General features: G+C 40.2%; 1 protein-coding gene across 1 annotated transcript in view; it reads right to left on the minus strand.

The window, feature by feature from the left end:
- ANTXR1 (ANTXR cell adhesion molecule 1) overlaps positions 1-20,710 on the minus strand; it is a 123,763-nt gene that overhangs the window by 96,362 nt on the left and 6,691 nt on the right. Inside the window, exons 2-8 of the mRNA XM_084499710.1 lie at positions 16,349-16,420; positions 15,596-15,667; positions 13,017-13,098; positions 11,760-11,793; positions 9,612-9,691; positions 8,806-8,874; positions 6,447-6,527 (exon numbers count right to left, since the gene is read on the minus strand). Of these exons, the coding sequence (XP_084355836.1) occupies positions 6,447-6,527; positions 8,806-8,874; positions 9,612-9,691; positions 11,760-11,793; positions 13,017-13,098; positions 15,596-15,667; positions 16,349-16,420 (490 nt within the window). The remainder of the gene's footprint in view (positions 1-6,446; positions 6,528-8,805; positions 8,875-9,611; positions 9,692-11,759; positions 11,794-13,016; positions 13,099-15,595; positions 15,668-16,348; positions 16,421-20,710) is intronic.

Here is a 20,710-nt window from a genome sequence, read left to right on the forward strand (position 1 = left end):
ATACAATTTATTCCCATAGTACATTAGAATTGCTCAAGCTGTTATTTGCAAATATTAGCCTTCCTCTGCTCTGAAGACTAACTCAAATTCTTTACTGCACGCAGTCAGCAAACTTGTGACAGCATCTGTAAGCCCCTGTGAAAACAGCAGCAGTGAACAAGAGGAGTGGGTGTTCAGGATTGGGCTGAGCAGTTCTTACACGAGGCAATTCTGCTCAAAATTTAGGTCAGCTCTAAGAGGCAAGTAAATGTCAGCCAAGCATCACGACTCAAATCCAATATGAAAATTATTTTCCCAACTTTAAATTGAAACATCTGTGAGGAAAGAAAAGCAACCAATACAATGGATTCTGAAAGAGATAATGTTTTGTTTGTTTGTTTGTTTTTTGTTTTGTTTTTCTCTGCAATCATGGCTCTCTGACTTTTGTCTAATTGCAAAAGGTACACATAGAGCCATTATTTTTTAAAAAACTTTTAAACAAAAGTTTGATTTACTCAGAAGCAGGGCTGGTGGAGACTAAAAGGATATAAAGGGACTGAGGGAACCATAACCATCCGAGCCACTGGCAGCCAGGCAAGTGAGGAGAAAGATTTGCAGGAACAAGATTGTACAGGAACTGTTAAAAGGAAGAAAGAGAGAAAGTCAACAGCTGAGAGCTGAGCTGAAAAGCATTAGAAGAATTTAAGAGTTAGGAAAATACACAGTGAAAACAAAACAAAACAAAACAAAACAAACAAACAAAAGTGGACTGTAAGAACACTCTTCCAAAGTATCTGCAGCTTGCTATCTTTTCATGTTGTGTCATTCCTGTGCTACCCACCCCTTACTCATTGCAGGTTCTGCTGCTCTGAATATACAACATTTTTTTCCCACAGTGACTGGCATGTCTAATGAATATAACTAAGACTTGACATTTTTCCAAGTATTTTTTCCTCTCCACTGAAAAAATGTCTCATAAAATAATACACTCTTTTTCACATTTTCCACGTTCTCCTTTACTTTCTGTTCCCTTCACCCTCAGCATGCCCAAACCAAAATGTTTAATGCATATTTCTTCTCTTCATCAACAAAGTGAAAGAGGAAAGAAACAAATGAGTTGGAGAACAAAAGTGTGAAAAATAGAATAAATATTTTCATTTTAAAAATTAAGTAAAACCACAAAAATTTGAGTTTGAAATTCATGACTTCTGTTCAGTTATTTGCAAACAAACCCACAGTAAATGAAATCAGATTGGCGGATGAAATATCAGATGTCTTACGCAGAGCTCCTTTCCAGTTTGATCCAACTCATAAATATGTCTATAAAGCTCACTATAATGACTTTGTTTTTTCTTGTTTGTTTTTGTTTGTTTGTTTTTTAGTGTTAATTAGAATATTTACTTTGATTTAGAATAAAAAAATTCCAATGTTCCAAGTGCCTTAACTTAAATTGAAATTCAGGCAGCAGTTAACTATTGCAAAAGAATTTCTTTATGTCTCTTCCTTATTATTAAAATACATTGAAAAGGACTACAACTTATTTACAGTGGCAGATTCCACCTGATTTTCTGTTCTCTTGCTTCCCGAGGACTGCACAGCCTCAAGTAGACTGTAGGTGTGTTCATTCACTGCGCTGGCTCCCCAGGAAAGCAAAGTGACATGCAATAGTGGTGATGTAATCTCCCAGCTGAGTGCCTGTAAACAATTCCAACTGACTCCACATTCTCATTTCTGTATAGAGAACTACAGCACTGCTCCATGGCCTCAAGGCAGCTTGCCTTGAGATCAGTGAAGAAAGGTATCTGAAGCACTTGCTTGCTCTTTCTGAGGAGGCATCCCATTGTCTTTGGCAGCACATGATTAATGGCCAAGATCAGCTTCCCAAATCAGTCTCCTGTTGTACTACTCTAAGGGACTCCAATTATGCTCCAGCTTTACACATGCTCCTGGGAGGATCTCTTGCTAGTAATTGCTGACGTGTCAAACAAAAAATGCAACGCATCCTTGCGGATGTGTGAAATGGTTTTATTTTTCAGAGTTGTCTATCAGCACGGAACTGAATTTAGCATTATCTATGACTAATTTAGCTTTCTGCCAGGCAATGTTTTGAAGGCCAAGAAACAGGAGAGGTCCTGCAAGTCACCTGGGCCCTTGTAGAAATAAAGAGAAGAAAGGGAGTGAAACTCTGCAACTGCTGGTACCTTTTGTTGGCATGCACAAGCATGCAGCCTGACTACTTCACCACAGCAGCTGCATAATACTTATAATTTTTTTCCACTGAATTTGGGAATTCTCATTAGCAAGCAGGATGCTGAAGTTTAATGGAAGGTTTCTGCCTTCTCAGTGTTAGTGTGAATGACCTATAGTCTAAGGCTAGGTATTCATTATCAAGTTCTGTTGGATTAACAATCCACAATAACAAACTCTGTTGCCAATTACAAAAGAGCAATTTATTTGTGAAGTGTTTCCTGCCCAACAATATCTGCATGAACTAAAAAAAATAAATACATTTAAGTCATTTTTTAAAAAAAGATGAATTTGAGGGAAGCAAGAAAAAGTAAAAGTGTAATTACAACCACTGAAAGTAACAACAAACACCATTCAGATGAGACTGGGGTTCACAATCCTCTTTAGATGGGCAATCTAGCTACCTAAGCCAAGAGGTTTGTTTTCCTGACTTTCTCTTTGGCCCATGTAGAAACCTTGGCTCTAAAGGAAGACAGATTCAGAACATCCATGTGAAGCTCCTGCTCTGAACTGCCCACTGTTTGAACAGCTAGCTCAGGATGAGTACATAAATCACCATGTTTCTCATACTTGGTCTATCATGCATTCACACTGAATTCTCAAAAAAGTTCCACACTACACATATCCAGGACTGCTGTTTGTCCCAGAAGACATTTCTGTAATAGAATTATTTGAAGATAATGTATTTCCAAGCTAAAACTCCTTGCTTGAAGGCAAATCTACTCAGATATAAGACTTGAAAAATACTGGAGGTAGGAGGACACCACTGGGAGATGGTATACAGGAGATTAAACATAAAGGAATTAATAATTTGCGCCATTTTTAAGGAAAGGATGCAATACAAAACAATACAAACTACTTAATACCATATCATTCTTCATACATTTTAACTGCTTCATGAAGGACCCCGCAGCTTTCTCAGTGAATCTTATCTAAGGGTCCTGGGATTATGTCTCTAATTGAGATATGCTCTGTGGTAGAGCCACTGTTTAACACATGGCAAGGATCAGGGAGTATTCTTGCTCCAAGCCACTGCTTTTTCAGTCCATTTGGGTTAAAGGCTAGAAAGAAAGCAATGACTGGATCCTGTCCTGACTCTCATGTTGCTTCATACTTCACTGCCTCCAGCACTCCTATCAAAGAAATGGAGCAGTAGAGGAACTTGAGTTTCATGTTTTCCTTGTAATACTTGCTCTGTTTGCTTTCAATTAACAAGTTATGATCCATAGAAGTTTTTCATAAAAAAAAAAAAAATTACTCAAGTTCCTTCAACTATTTTTTCTAAAATTACAGCAATCAGGTGTCCAAATCTCACAGTTCTTTCAATATGAAAATGGTCTCCTGTGAAGACCATTTGAGGTCTGTATCTAGTGGAGTCCTTCAAGAGTCAGTTGTATTCAATATATTTATCAGCCTGAATGAGGGAACAGGGTGCACTGTCAGCAAGTTTGCTGATGACACTAAACTGGGAGGAGTAGCTGACATGCCAGAAGGTTGTGCTGCCATCCAGCAAGACCAAGATAGGCTGGAGAGTTGGGAGGGGAGAAATTTAATGAAATATAACGAGGACAACTGTAGAGTCCTGCATCTGGGCAAGAACAACTCCAGGACCAGGATAAGCTGGGGACTGCCCTGCTGGAGAGCAGTGAAGGGGAGAGGTGCCTGGGGGTCCTGGTGGACAGCAGGATAACCATGAGCCAGTACTATGCCCTCGTGGCCAAGAAAGCCAATGGCATCCTGGGGTGTATCAGAAGGGGTGTGAACCTCGAGAGAGGTTCTCCTCCCCCTCTACTATGCCCTGGTGAGACCACATCTAGAATACTGCATCCAGTTCTGGGCCACTCAGTTCAAGAAGGACAGGGAACTGCTTGAGAAAGTCCAGCACAGAACCACGAGGATGATTAAGGGAGTGGAGCATCTCCCTTACGAAGAAAGGCTGAGGGAGCTGAGGGAGCTGTGTCTCTTCAGCTTGGAGAAGAGGAGACTGAGGGGTGACCTTACTAATGTTTATAAATCTGTAAAGAGTGGGTGTCAGAAGGATGAAGCCAGGCTCTTCTCAGTGACATCTAATGATAAGACAAGGGGCAATGGATGCAAACTGGAACACAGGAGGTTCATCTTAAATAAGAGAAGAAACTTCTTCATGGTGAGGGTGACAGAATTCTGGAACAGGCTGCCCAAGGGGGTTGTGAAGTCTTCTCTGGAGACATTCAAGGCCTGCCTGGATGTGTTCCTGTGTGACCTGATATAGGTATTCCTGCTCTGGCAGGAAGATTGGACTAGATGATCTTTCAAGGTCCCTTGCAATCCCTAACATTCTGTGATTCTGTGAAGACAAATGCTTTGTGTGCATCAAGAAAGGTGCTTTGCATGGACAAAGAAGGACTGAGATTGCTTGTTTTCTGGCAAGAACAAGGATCTACAGATTCTTTACTTTTCCACAGAATAATTAATTTCCTTCTTGCCATTCCATTCACACACCTTTCTACACAGCCTATTGCAATCCCAGGAGTTGGACTTTATGATCCTTGTGGGTCCCTTCCGACCCAGGATATTCTATATTCTACAATCACTCCAGTGTAAAGCACTATCTGCTTTATAGGATATGTGTTGGAATTCAGACTCTCTGGAAGGGATGAGAGAAAGCATGATCCCCATATGACAGTGCTACCATGCTTTCAGAAAGAGATCAGGTCACAGACTCACTACTGTGCAATTACTGCTTATGACCCTCCCTTTCAGGGCTGATAAATCTTACCAGTCAGCTGAAGTGGTTCTTGATTAAGTTCCTAGAGGCTGAAGTCTTCCTATTCTCTTAAACACAACTGGAAAGGGAGTCAGGACTGCTTCTGGAATTCATTAAAAACAGCTGCAAAGGGAATGCAGGGCTGGGAAGCAAACTCGTGTATTTTGTTGCTTTCTTAAATAACATGCAACACCTGATTGTCCAAGAGAATTGAGGCAGTAGTCCCACACTTGGACAGTGCCAAGGAAACCAATACACAAGGGATTCCTTCAACATGCATGAGCACTAGGGAAAATTGTGCCTATGCTGAGGGAATAGTTTTTTTGCATCGTACTACGTGATCAGAATGTGCTGTAAACACAGAAATATGGGACACTCCCCCTGATGAACTTAGCCTCCCTAGCCTCAAGCAGAAAGTTGTACATTTCATCTGTGTTTTATCAACTAAAAAAGTCTATACCAAAATGAACAAAACACATGTCCCTAAAAGGAATTCCCATCCTTCTTTGTAGCCATAGTAAGCAGTCTAGTTACGAGCAAAGGAAAAGAAAAATACTGAAAGTCGTCTGAAAAAACACTGTTTTCTAATGATTGTTTGGTACTTTTTACACTTAGAATAAAAATGGCATATACATCTGCTCATATATTCCTCTTCATGCTCTGTTAAAGGAGGCCCTGGTCCTAAGTGAGACAGGAATATGCCACTCAAAGTTTTAGATCTAGAAACAGAGATGCCTTACGAAGATCTACTATTTGCCAGTAGAGATCACAGAACTATTTGCATGACATGTACACAAAACACAGGATAGTGATCAATCCATGCTGCCTCTCCACTTGGCCGGTGAACAGCTAGCTTATCCCAGCCATTCAGAAATGCACCAGCTCTTATACAGTGCACCCAGCCCCTAAAGGAAATGCCAGCAGTTGATCAATATGAATTGAGGAACATAGGTCTGGAGGAAAAAAAAAAAAAGACATCAGGAGGCCATATATGGAAAGCAGAGTTTTCAGGGTTTTGGCACACGTAACAGGATCTCTTCCATCATTCTAATCAGGTCAGCAGAGCAGCACATCCATCAGGACAGAAAGGATGCTAATCAACCAGGAAGATGAAGATCAAAAAGTGCTCTAATGCCTCATACGGAGTGTGCTCTAACATGTCTCTGCTTACCCACACTGGGGCAGCCATTTTATAAATTGTCACGAAGTACCTAGTAAAACAAACTAGGTATGTTACATCAAGAAGCAAGACATATAAAGATAAAAATGGGCTCAAAGCTTCCTGTATTTTCACCTGTTTATAAACTCAATCTTGACGTAGCAATATTAGTACAAATAAAGGTTTATTTAGACCAAATGTTTAAGTGATGTATTAGCAGTCAGTGGGTCCTTGTGAAAACAGGAAATTAAACCTTCAACTGTGCAGGTTAACACAAACAGGCATGCATGCAAATACACGCTTAAAAATACTTACAGAATCTATGATTCCCTGAAGGGCTTCAAAACCGTCATTCACTGGAAAGACATGATCTTTGCTGTCGGCAATTCTAGCCAGCTGACAGAATGGTAAAAGTAAATAAAACAGTAATGAAAAGATAAATTAGCCAGTAGGCAGAAAAACTACAGTTCTTCAGAATCACTTACTTGCAAATTCTCTAAGTACTCTTTCTTTATGGATTGCTAATGCTTTACAGTTTGTCAAGTGTTGAAAAGTTCACCCTGACTGATTTTAGGAAGCTCATTACCAACTTCCTAAAATCAGAAGGAATCAGAAAAATCTTCCTTAACTTTAAAAACAAGACAGAACACAGCTTTCACCAATGTTCAGAGTCTGTGACTCTTTAGTACAAAAAACTTGCCTCCTACATGACTATTAAGCACCCAGCACAGTAACTCTCCAGCCAAAATAGCACAGCACCAACATGAGAGGCAACAAAGCTGATGCAGCAAAGCACTTCAGCACATACAACATTTAAATCAAGGAACTAATCAAAATGATCCAGTGTTTTTTCCCATAGAGAAAACTAATGCAAGTTACGCACCTCCTGGAGGTACAGGCTTGATTCACCCTTCCTGTCAGGACAGAGATAAAACCATTTGTACTAGGCTCAACCATTAGGGAACAGAGAAGAAAGCAGGGAACTAACAGGAGATATTGTCCAAGTGGAGGAAAAGGTAGCAGAAGGGCAAGGAAGAGGGACATTCATGAGCAGGTGGTGGGAAGAAAGAGAAGGAGAACTGGGATACCACCTGTAAAGAGATGCATGCAGGTTCACTTGTCAATAGTGTGAGAAGGGTTAAGGCAAAATTACAAGCCCAATTCAGAAATAATGAGCTCTCCACACATTTGCTGGAGCATAATCAAGTTTTACTGCTGCAAGGCTGTTTGTTATAGTAATTCTCTCCCATGGCAGAGGTAGCATCACCCAGCAGGCCTCTTTGGCGTTTCCTGTAGCATTGCAAATTGGAGGCAGCAGACTAGCCACACATTCCTCTCTAAACCCCAGTGGCTCCACCTTTCCCACTCATGTCACTCAAAACTTCAATTTCTCAAGCAAAATACCCAACTGCCAACCTCATGGTTTGAGTACATGAAGAAATATTCCAGGCAGCCTTCCCCTGCCTACTCCACGTACAGCATTAAAGCTGCTTACTGCTTGATGGCACAAGATACAGTAGTTTCTCTTAACCAGGATGTTTACGGCTCCTGGAACTGATTTCCCATAGTCTACCTCCAAGTGCCTTCTGGAACATCAGACATGATCATCTAATTCCTGTTAATTTCTTCAGCATGTAAATGACTTCAAGGATCAGCTGTCTCTGAGATCTGCCACCTTAGATCTAGTCTTTGCTATTTTTATTCTCTCCCTGCTTTTCTTATGACTTGTTTTTCTTATGATGGGCAACACTAGCATCTGGTTTTGATTCAAGGGAGACGGCTCTAAACTATCCCATGAGATTTCCTTTTGAGAACAGAGGGTTTAAGCTTGGAGACTCACCAAGAAGCACCAGATTAAAAATCCTTCAGTCTCAAAATGAAATCAGCAATAGCAAGCAGTTTCCCACTATCCACAGTGCAACAACAGGTGCCCTGCTTTTCCTAAGGTGTCTGATGCACTGGGGCAGCTACCTGGAAAGGACCATATTCAGCAATTGTGGACTCTGCTGTAGAATTTCAAGGAAGACTGAGCTCCCATTCAAATGGTGTTTTGCAAATTGTTTTGTTTCCTAATCCAAACAAATAATCAGAGTTTGAAGCTTTGTAAAAAGAGCTCTATTCAACAAGTTTTTCAGCATTCCATTTGTGAGCTGAACAAGATTTTCACTTATGTTGGAAAATGATAACGTCAGCGTTATGCTTGGTGTGAAACATTATTCATGGATATACTAAAATTCATGATAGATCTAGAAGACATTCTGTCATTAATGGGAAGAAACAGCAAAACATTAGCGTCACTAATGAAGTTGATTTTTTCCATAGAACTGAGACATTGCCACAGAACACTTCAGTTTCTCATGTTTTTATTTCTCATAACTACACTGTAAAAAGCAAAATCCCCACAACCTTCTGTCTACAGCTTAAGTCATGCTGATTTGATATTCATGTGTCTCTTCCCTGCTTTCCCCCAACAACTGGCAAGAGTTGCTGTGGCATACAGGGAGATAAAGATGTAAGGGGCTTAAAAGCAACACACAGAGCAAGGAACTTCAGATAGTCACTTTAGACTGTCAAACAGTCAACAGAAAGAGAAAAGAGATTCATGAGTGTGTGCCTGTGTTCAACATGTACCTTTGCCAAATACCCCAGTAAACACACTGAGTCCCTTTTTTACCTGGGTCTCGTTGAAGTCTTTCACACCAACACAGTATACTGTTGCTCCCAGGTCTCGTGATCGATTAGCCTGGAATAAGGAAAGGTAGGATGACATGAACAAGAAGGAATGCAGATTTCTAAAAGGTCTTAATAACTATTATAGGCTTTATCGATAAAATGAGCAATTGCCACAGACAGATGTTATCTGCTACTAGAGTACTATTTGCTTGGTAAAACAAAATCCAACATTTGGTATTCTGTGTTTCTTTTTAAACCTAATTATCTATTTGTTCCTTATCAAGCCAAAAAATATATAACACTTCTGACCTCTCAAGTAGTATGTTCACCTCTAAAAACAAATACATTTTTCTTGTGTATTTTTGATTTCAGAAAGAAACATTATTAGTGGAAATTTTGTATTTGATCATCTGAAAGGTTTTTTGATGCTACAGAAAATAACAAGACGTTATAGAAAATGAACAATATTCATCCGTTTTCTTTGGTCTATACTTTTTGTGAAGAAAAGAAGTCTAAGTGAGAAGATTCAGCGATCTTTCAAAGCATTTTAGTAAATTTCAGCTGTGAATTATTTCTACCTCCAATGTCATTTTAACTGGAAGTTTTTAAAAACCCTTTCTTCCTATGAACAGTGCCAGTTTTAATGAGTCAGATGCATTGCTACTGTTACTGTTTATCTCTAACATTCACGTCTGAAGAAGGTGAAAGTGGTTTTGTCACTAGAAGAAATATCTCCCCTGTCTTTTGCCTTAGAAGTGTAAAACCAGATATTTTGCTGTTCCCTCGCTAAAAATGTGCAAGACTTACCTCCCTCTCAGAATAAAAAAATAGGTCTTCATGGAGTTCTCCATCTGTCAATGCAATGATGACACTTGCAGTTCTGTAACCTAAACACAAAAATTTCTTTAGTCCCATGTTTTGAGTCGCATTTGTTAAATAATCATAGAAAACATCCTGCTAATGAGCTGTTAGCACACCTAAAGGACTAGAAATGGTTATCATCAATCCCATATCCTTACTCACTTCAGCCAACTAATTTTCAGAAAGCGTGAACTTCTGCTCACTTTTTCCACTTGGGCATCTGCCTACACCACCAGTTTTATACCATACTCTTTTGACAATGCTTTTTAATTGAAAGCATCTCATACCTATTTCAATATTTCAGACCAGTAGATTTAACTGGAGCCATCAAGAAAAAGTATTCAAAGTGTCCCTAGTTATTCCTAGTTTTATTAATGCTGTCAATTCAAGAAATCCAGAGAGTTTCAGCTTGTGATGAAAAGCTGAATTGGGTTTTAAATAGATTTGGTAGGAAAATGACCTATATTCTTCAGTCTTTCTATGTAACATGTTTCAGCAACATGTTTAAACGTTGCAGTCTGCCCCATGAATTGATTATAATTTGGGTTTTACATGTTTATGTTAATTTTCAGGAGCTAATAGAATTAAATCATATTTCTGACTTATTACTGATCTAAAGAAGCTCTGTGGGTATATCTTGCACAAACACTGTTATGGAAAGTTAATGGATAAGTATTCTGAGGCATGTAAATTATCAGTCTTAAAACTTCTTCAATAATCTAGGTGATTTTCCTGCTACTATGAGCACTGTTGCTGAAGAGCCAAAATTCCAAGAACCAAATTATTCTGAGATTATTTCTTTTGGGTCTATTTGCTTTTTTATCTCAGACGTAAATTTGCATTCAGCTTGTGAATTCAGGCACCTGAAGCCTGTACTGTGTTCTTGATACCAAGGAACAAGAGACTGGAGCAAGCAGAATGTCCTTTTGCAATTCTGAATTCACATCCATCTCACAGTTACTGAGGATCTGAATACCTAATTTTTCTTGGTGCTACTTAAAAATCACCCATTTTAAAGAATGTGGTAATCATGCAGCAGGAAAGTAAAGTGCTTAACAAACAATAAGCAACATGCAGTGTTCAAGTTGCAGATGCCTAATTGAAGTGCCTAGGCTTTCTGTAAGAAGTTGAGAAAGGTGAGCACTTCTTGTACTAACTCAAGAGCCCCAGTAACCTCTGGAGATGCCTTTCTCCCTCCATTGACTACTGCAGGAGCCTTAAAACCTACTGCAGGTAGTATAAACATTTTCTGGTAGAGCAAGGACAAAAACAGCACAAGTAAAGACAAAACACATAGACCAATGTTGACTTGAGGACCCAGTTGTCCACTGCTTCTTGCAATCTTTCTACATGTGGCAACTTTTTGACATGCAATATGTAATGCCAGCATAAAAAAGCAGTATCAGTCCCAAATAGAATTGTTCTAGGTATTTATTCCAGTCTGCTGCAGTCTTATTTTATAGATCAGTCCCAAAGCTGTGCAGACTTAGTCACTATTTCATTTTATTCATGAGTGGCCCTAAAAAAACACTAGGACTGGTTTTCTATGCAAACATCTCATCTTTTATCTTTTGGTTTCCAGGTAAAGTTTTATTTCTACTTTGTTTTTTCCCAAGTAGAATTACAAGGAAGGAAAGGATAAACATTTTTGCCTTTGTCTGCACTTACTACTGAGGAATAATTAAGGATGTATGAATTACTTTTTGGAAAACAAAACAAAACAAAAACATTTACCTAACAGTATCTCCACAGACTCATGTTTCAAAAGGAAGAAGAAATGGTTACCTGAGTCCTCAAGCAAAAATAACAGAATGTACCAGATAGTTTTGATATATACCCTCAGGTAGTTTTGATATATACCCTCAGTCAGCCTGGCTTCTCAGTTTTGGCCTGAAATGCGTTAATTTCAGCTCTGAACCCTTAAAGATCTACCTGTTCCTTTTCCTCTTCAGGAGCAACTACCCTGAAGAGCATTGAATTCCTGTAAGAACAGGAGCCACCCCCTACCTTTCTTGCAGTGAAGCTGCATTTCAAATCAATTAAAGGTATCAGTCAAGAAGGAAAAACATTCAATGGATCAGGAAAGTCTCTCACCATGAACATTTTCATAGTAAATCTGTTCACTTGCCTGAAATTAAATTAGAAGATTATTAGCAATAAATAATACTTTGTGGGCATCTACACGTGCACCAGAAAGAAAGAGAAGATGGCAGTGAGGATGTCATGTTTGCAGTCTACAAGATGACATCTGCTTTCAGAAATACCAGTTTCATACAACAAGTTTCTCGCCTGTGGCTTTGACTGAATTACCTCAAGAACTTTCCGAAAGCATTAATTCAAACCAACCCTAAAAACACTGGTCAAGAGTAGTTTCCCACTACTCTATTTGGAAATCACATTCACCTTCCTAGTTGAGAAACGTCTTAAGTCCATCAATAAATATACTCCAGCATATCTAGATCAGCTACTCTAATTGCAAAGAAATCAACTGCAGAAATATATTCTTATGCTCCTATTTCCTGCTTTACCTATCTACAAGTGTATTCTCCGCTGCAGAAAGACAAATGCTTCAGTGTGCCAAAATTAAAAAGTAGTCAGAAACTACCCTGAATATATTCAGTGTACCAATTTCCATCCTTTTATAAATTTAAGTTTGTTTTTATTTGTTTGTTTGTTTTTGCAATCATCTTGCTGAGTTTCTAAAGTAGAATTTGATTTTGAATTCCTAGTTACGTGCTAGCATCTCTGTCAGGTCACCTCAGTTTTTGAGGTGTGATCAAATGCATTTTTTAGTAGACAGTTTTCCAATCCTCCAAAACACAAGTGTAGTGCAGAAAGGGGAGGGGGCTCCCCTAGCAGAGGTTTAGGCAAACTCCTGACCTTGTAAAATATATAGAAGACTAGAACAAGATATAAAAGAATAACTTTTGTACATCATTGTATACCCATAACAGTGAGCAGTTTAAAGTCATGGCCTCAAACCCCACCTAACTCTAAAAAGCCAACTATAACATTCACACAGCAGGACTCTAGACAGCCTTCAACCCTTCATGAGCATGGTTCCATGTGGGATTGTAATCCCAATTCCTCTGCACTAATCCTAAACTGCAGAAGCAGCTCCACACAAAGCTGGAGGCAAAAAGAAGGATAAGTAGTAGGGTCTGCAGCTCCCTTATCCCAGCTCCAACACTGAATGTGTACACTCAGCATACCTAATGCATAACAGGAAAATAGCCCCACTTACCTACCAGAGAATTATTAAACAACTTTTTTTTTTTTTTTTTAAAAAAAAACATATCCTGAGAAGCACTCAGACAGAGTTTAAATGCATTATAACACACATCTTGTTACCCTTTCAAATCCTTCATGCATGTATGTGTCACCTCCTGGAAGGACTTTCTGAAGTTCTTCTAGACCCTGGCGTATCTGCTCCCTGAAATGAATGCAGATGCATTGTTACCTCAGAGATCAATTTTATGATACCCAGGTGAAGACATGCATAGCAGAACCAGGCAGAGAGAGGGGAAAAAAGAGTTAACCCAATGTTTACATAGGCTATGGTAATGTCTAGATAGATACCTTTCTAAGGATGTGGAAAATGGAGCAGATGTATTTTTTATGAGTATTCCCACAGCTTGGAGAAAGCATCACAACAGCAGCATTTCCTAGGTAAATATCCCTTATTTCTCTCCAAATAGATATTCCCTGTGCAACCCTGCTCAAACTTGTGATGCAGAAGTAGAACAGCTGACTTGCACCTGGCCCATACCTATACTCCCTGGCTTGACAATGCAAATTAATCAAACAGACACAAAAATGGCACAAAACCTAGAACAATCCTGGTAACCTTCAGTGTATTTGGACACTACAACCTTCAGCTCAGATCACACTGACATGAAGACTGAAGCATTCCCCATTAGCTCATTATGACTCAGTGTATCTGCTCTAATCTTTTAGAAACCCCAGACACAGTGACAGATAAACTGCAGGCTAAATGGGGTGGGCCCTTGTCCATCCACTGAGTTGCAGAGACCAAACTCCGGAGGCCAAGTACATGCCAGAAGTCTCTAAAACCAAGATAAAATCCCTGCAATGTTGTGGAGTGTATTTCTGAGCAAGCTGTGCTATCTTCACAGGGAATGGATAATGTCACTGCATGCAGGGCCACACTAACATTGCTTGAGTGCTAGAAGTCAGTTTTCCCCCTGCATATTTTAACTAGTTCAGAAAATCCAGTTTAGAAAATCCAGTTTGTGTGCTTATCATGTACATAATCTCACACTTACAAGGCTGATTGAAGCAATGCATTAGCGATTATCCCATCCCAAGCAATACACATAGAGAGAAAAGAGCACGTGCTTTTGCGGTGGGTTGAATTACCAAACACTGAAGAGTTCATTTTGTCCCTGCAATATCCCAAGCCAAGTTAGACTGAGCTATCAGAGGTGGGCTAGTGGCAAGAATTTCCTCCATTCAGCAACCACCCTCGCACATACCAAGCCAAATTTGAATATAAAATCAAGAGCATTTCCTATGACCATATCTATTTTTCAATGTGAACACTAAACATTAAAATAGACAGCAAAGGTATTTAAAACACATAACCCAGCTTCTTTAGATGCACACTGTTTATCCAAAAGATGTATTAACCACTCTCAAATAATCTTCATGCCGATAGACCACGTGGAGGCATGGGGAAGATGGAAAAGATTTTGCCACGTCTCTACTAAGAAAGGAGTGGCATGAAGCCCATACCTTGTTTTTTAGTCCTCTGGTTAAAAAACAAACAAACAAAACAAAACAACAGTAGCTCTCCAGTCAGCTGGCTTTTGACTAATACCATATCAATATATATCCTGTTCCCAGTGAAGATTTCTAGGACAGCTGGAAATACAGTTCCACATGGGAAACACACATAGCAAGTCTCATAGCCCTGAGATCTCTGCAATAGGGTGTGCTCAGAGGGTGAGAGAAAGGGTGAGAGAGTAAAAGATGCAGGCAGCAGATTTTCTCCAGCACCAGCTTAGATATGGTTAATTGTTTTCACTCATTGTTGCAGTAGGCTGGCTGGCTTTAATGACATTTTTCAAGGTTGGTATGTGTGTAGACTGCTCTTTAAGAAAGTGGCCAATTTCCTATTAATTCCACTATAGTAGCTGCTCTGGTATGCAGTTTCATAGACATCCAATATGTAAAACACATGCTGACTTATACAGTCTTCACATGTGCTACATATATCTTTGCTCCACGTGGCAATGAAGTTAACAGAGGAAGCAATAGCAATTAAAGGACCTTATCCAGCTCTTCTTGAAGTTAGTGGGGAAAAAAAAAAATAAAAAAATCAATCTTATAGATTTTACTTGGATTAACTTGAGGATCTACAAGGAGATGACAGGAACGTGCTTCGGAAACATGGCAACCAAACTGTAATTGCCAAAAATATTCACCCTTACAATCCAGCCTAAACACTCTGTTTGCATTCAGACATCTTAGAAACCATTCTCACCTTTACATCAAGAGTACAGGTGTAACATACAGCTTTCAAGTTTGTTTTTATGGGAAGGGAGTTTCACTTATTTGTTTGCAGAAGAAACTCCCTAAGGATGTTTCAAAGGCAACAAGACTCTGGTTTTCTGGCAACAGCCTGAAATTTGTGGAAGGTAGACTCTCAATCAAAGCAGTTAAAACCCCAATTGCTAACAGAAAGGCATTTATAGGCTAAACATCAGATAGCATCTTCTGTTTAAGAAGCCTTATTGCATTCTAGTAGAATGAGTGTTGTATGTGAAAATAGGCAGGTGATTTAATTAAACTGAGAAGCACAAAGATGTTACCACATTGCTGAAAGCAAATTGGAAAACAGAGAGCCAGGAATGTGGAGGAAACAGTAAAAGGACTCAAAATCTGCTGTGCACTTCTACACCTCTTACCTGTCTTCTGTTAACCTCATTAGAATTGTCCCTCTAGTAGAAAAAACGATGAAGGACATCCTCAGTTGAGGGCTGGAGAAGAAGAGACAAAAGTAAGTGATTTTGGTTGGTCCAGACCAGAGCTTACCATGTGTGTAATACCAAACACAAAAGGCTCTCTGATGGCTACCAAAATAATAATGAGACAGAACTGAGCAGCGAATGGTGCTTTGCCCTGGGAAGTGCTAGCTAGGGCAGACCATGAGGAATCTGCCTAAAAGATGTAAAAAGTACTTGTAGCATGATCTTACCGTTGCTGAGACAGAATGAAGGCTAATTAAACTTAAGATAATATATTCCACCCACTGGCCTGGGGGAATTTTCATTCAATCTCAAGGTATTCAGTGCCTGAAGGCTACGGTCTCAGACCTCTCCTTGCAGGTCTAAACTTCCCTACAGTAACCAAACATCTCAGAAACAATGAGGGTTCCCTCATCCACAAAGTATGATTTGGTCTATGGAAGTCAAGCAGAAGAAAGGGGTCTAATTAGCTTGTCTACTCCTCTTTCCTGCAGGACAAGAACTGGGGGAAATTTGTGAAAAATTCAAAAGCCATCAGTGATATGATCTGACAAAAGCATTAAGAACTCTCTACTAGGTGAGGTCCCCAGGTGGAAATCAGCATGTGCTACTTGACAGCAACTGAGAGCATGTCTCCTGGCTTCTGGCACATGCCCCTCCTTATACAGTTATCTGCAAAACAGCCCTTCTTACCTTATGAACTTGCGGGCCAAATGTTCCACAAAATGATATATTTCATTCCAATGGTGCAGGACACTTCCTGATCTACAGAAATAATTATTACATGAGACATTAGTTTAATTGCTGCTATCATAGTTTTCCCAGCATAATGCTTTGTTACATGTTGCTTAGCTATTCATTTATTTTTATTTATTTATTTAGGACACTCAGTGTCCTAATTCTTCCTTTAAAAAGATAATAAATTGTAAACTACATTTGTTATTTAACTTTGAAAAGCAAGAATAATTTATGTTTCATGTAAGTGTTTAAAACTACACTTTACTACAACATAAGGCAGTTATGTTAGACCTTTAGCACAGCCTTAAACAAATAAACCCTGTGTTAGCAGAGACCTGTCTCCTTGCACAGGCTATAAGATGAATTCCACCAACTCACTTGCCATACTGTTGTGCAAAGCTGTTAGCTCAAGTGTATTTTGGGAAGGAAATGCAGTTGAGGGAAAAGATTCCTAAACCTCTATAGCATTCCACTGTGCTAGAGACTATGAAAAGTAAAATACCTTTGGTCCACATCTTGGCAGTTCTGGCCCATTTCATCATAGCTCATTTCAAGGCAAAACACAGACTAATTTTGCTCCCCAACAAAATAAGCCATGGATTTTGATAGTTATGAATTATTCTTCATATTGTGAGAACCAGAAAAAAATAAGGTTAACCAGAATCTTCCAGCAGTAAATGCACCTTCTGGCATAAACATTTCTGTGACCATTGGAATATTAATATTGGGAAAAAAAATCCTTCCTAGAGATGGAAAATAAATGTGTCATCACTTTTTTTCTATTCATTGACTACAATTACAAATATTTATAGGGGAAAAAACATTCCAGTTTTAACAGAAAAGTCATTGATCTGCAGTCTGAGGAAGGAAATATGAACATCTGAGAAGATGTTTTTTCACTTCACAGAAAGAAATGGCATCTGACCTGACTCCATTCTACCTTAAATCTGAGAATCTAAATGAATAAGATTCAACCAAGTACTACGCACCTGGCACAGAAAACCCAGTCTTGCTGCAAATATCATTAGTTCACTTCCTAGAAGCACAGCAAGCATGCAAACCACATTGTGCAGGTTATGTAAATTTCGTTCCGTATTCTACCTGCACCTGGTTTTTATTTACAGCCATTCAGTAAAAACCTTCACCTTGGCCACTTGCTTCATGATACTTAAGTCACTATTTCTTTATATGACCCTGTATGTCCAAATGTTCCCAGTTAGGTGGGGACATGCAACCAGGACAGCAGCATATGCTCCATCTGGATAAAAAATTACCACCACTGGTTCTCTTTACACAAAGGACCTGATACCAATTGCACCTCTTTAAATAAAACCTTACTGAAATCCCTGTTTTTCTGTTTTGGTTTTTTTTTTTTTTTTTGTTTTGTTTTTGTTTTGTTTGTTTGTTTGTTTGTTTGTTTGTTTTCCTGATTTTAATGGACTGATTGCACAGGAGACTCAATCATACGAAAGTACTAATGGTTCTACATTTCTTGGCTCTTCAGAAAAGAGCTAGGATATCTTCTGCCACTCATCAAACTAGGACTTGAAATCATTATTATTATTATTATTATTCTCAATGTGCATGTGTATCAGAAAGGACCAAAGAAATACTATTAGCAGGGGTCTTACTAAACTAAACCACACAGACAGTGAGAAAATTGGCGTCTTATAGCAGATTAAGGGTGAGGTACATTAGGACTTGCCCTCAAACAAAAAACTGCTACATCCAAATTATACTAAGCTATATACTGACAGAACAGAAATGCGCAAAGCTCAAATGCAGATGCAGATTCCTCTTGAATAGAATAACTCTGAGATCTTGAATATGATACATTCCAGTCCCATCAGTGCCAAATAGCCCAAATGTTATCTGAGATCGAGTCTGAAAAATAGGTATTTATTGTCTTTACATGGTAAGGCATAAAAGAAACACTCGAATCATAGAATATCCCAAGTTAGAAGGGACCCACAAGGATCACTGAGTCCAACTCCTGGCACCACACAGGTCTACCCAAAACTTCAGACCATATGACTAAGAGCACAGTCCAAACACTTAAACTCTGACAGGCTTGGTGCCGTGACTACGTCCCTAGGGAGCCTGTTCCAGTGTGCGACCACACTCTCAGAGAAGAACCTCTTCCTGATGTCCAGCCTGTCACAGCCTGACACCATTCCCTCAGGTCCTATTGCTGGTCACTAAATAGAATAGAATGGCACCTGCCCCTCCACTCCCCCTTCATGAGGAAGCTGTAGGCCGTGATGAGGTCTCCCCTCAGCCTCCTCTTTTCCAGGCTGAACAGGCCCAGTGACCTCAACTGTTCCTCATACCTCTTCCAGAATCACAGAATCACAGAATTGTCTAGGTTGGAAGAGACCTCAAGATCATCGAGTCCCCTTCACCATCTTAGTAGCCCTCCTCTGGACACTCCCCAACAGTTTCATGTCCTTTTTGTACTGTGGTGCCCAGAACTGCACACAGCACTCGAGATGAGGCCACACCAGCGCAGAGTAGAGTGGGACAATCGCTTCCCTTGACCAACTAGCAATGCCGTGCTTGATGCACCCCAGGATACAGCTGGCCCTCCTGACTGCCAGGACACACTGTTGGCTCATGTTCAGCTTGATATCTGCCAGAAACCCCAGATCCCTCTCTGTGGGGTTGCTCTCCAGTGTCTCATTGCCCAGTCTGTACATGCAGCCAGGGTTGCCCCATCCCAGGTCCAGAACCCGGCACTTGCTCTTGACATCAGAGCAATGGTTGCATCAGCCTCCAGAAGATATTACAGCCAAGGCTATGTTAACCATAAACCAATTACTACCTCCTTCATTGAAATGTATGGTATTTTAGACCACGTACAACCCTCTAAAAAAAGTATGTTCATCTTCTGAACTGTCTGGTAACACACATCTGAAGGCAGGACAGTTTCACAAGCATACACTAATCAACCTTTTCCTCAAACAGATACAAAGACTATACTATACTTCATGTTAAAGGAAAGCTTAGCTATCAGTCTCCACCAACACAAGTTCTATCCAGCCCTCACTCGCAACAGGATACTGCCCTAAAAAGCAGCACTAGCCTAGAAGTGTGAATATTCCTCCCACTTAATTACAAATCACTGAACAAAAGTTGATTGTCACTTAAAATTACTATTACAGCAAGGCAGCTGAGAATGATATCCAGCCACAGAGCACATATGGTATGTAGGTCGCCATGTAAAAATGCTTGTCATTTTCCATGGCTCTGAAGTCATGCATTTTTTGAGAACAGCATTTGCCAGAACGAAGCTTAAAAAACAATTGCTCAGTTCAGTGATGTGCCAGTCAACAGCGTATCCTGTTTAAGTGTCTGCATTTGCAACTTCATTCTGCTGGTCTTAAATGGCCTGGGCATAATTTTCAACTTAGTGGTGCTTTTTAATTCTCCATACAAGCATGGATTCAGCTCTTTCTGCACCTCCTCCACTTCATCCTTGCTTTGCTCTCCCACAAGCATTCCCATACTTATGCCCTCTGGAAGAAAACTTCAAGCACTTAAAGCTCCATCGCTTCTTAAATGAAGCCTTCCCACTCATCTAATAACGCCAAGGAGAAACAACCTGAAGCTCCAGAGTGAATATTTCTTGCTGGAGAAAAGTCCATGTAGTGGGTTTACATGGCAAGGTTTTGGTAGTGGAGGGCTGCAAGTGTTGGCTTCTGTGAGAAAAATCCAGCAGCTGCCCCATTTTAGATAAGGCCCAGTTTCAGCTGGCTTCACCACTGCTCAGGGCTGAGCCAATAAGGCATGTTGGTTGTACCTGTGTGAGAGGATACTTAAGAAAGGGGGAAAAGAAAAACCTGCTACACAACAGCAGCTGGGACAGGGAGGAGTGAGAAAGCTCTCTGCAAACACCAAGGTCCATGCAGAAGGAGGGCAGGAGGTGCTCCAGGTGCCAGAGCTGAAGTTCCTCCATGGCCTATGGAGAGACCCCTTGTGGAGCAGGCTGACAACCTGCAGCCCATGGTGTACCATGGCAGAGCAGGCTGCTGTGGTGTACTACAGTATGGTGTAAATGTGGTACAGCACATTTCCATGCTACAGCCCATGGAGGAGCCCATGGCAGAGCAGGTGGATCTGACCTGAAGGAGGCTGCGGCCTGTAGAGAACCCCCACTAGAGCAGACTCCGGGCTGGAGCTGCAGTCCACAGATAGGAGACCATGCAGGAGCAGGTAACATGGTGGGGCACTGCAGCCTGTGGGGTCCCATGTTGGAGCACTTTGATCCTGACAGATGGACCCTGTGGTACAGACCCATAATTGGAGCTGGTCTTGAAG

The sequence above is a fragment of the Aythya ferina genome (genome assembly GCF_964211825.1).
Source record: "Aythya ferina genome assembly, chromosome: 27".
Taxonomy (NCBI): Eukaryota; Metazoa; Chordata; class Aves; order Anseriformes; family Anatidae; genus Aythya; species Aythya ferina.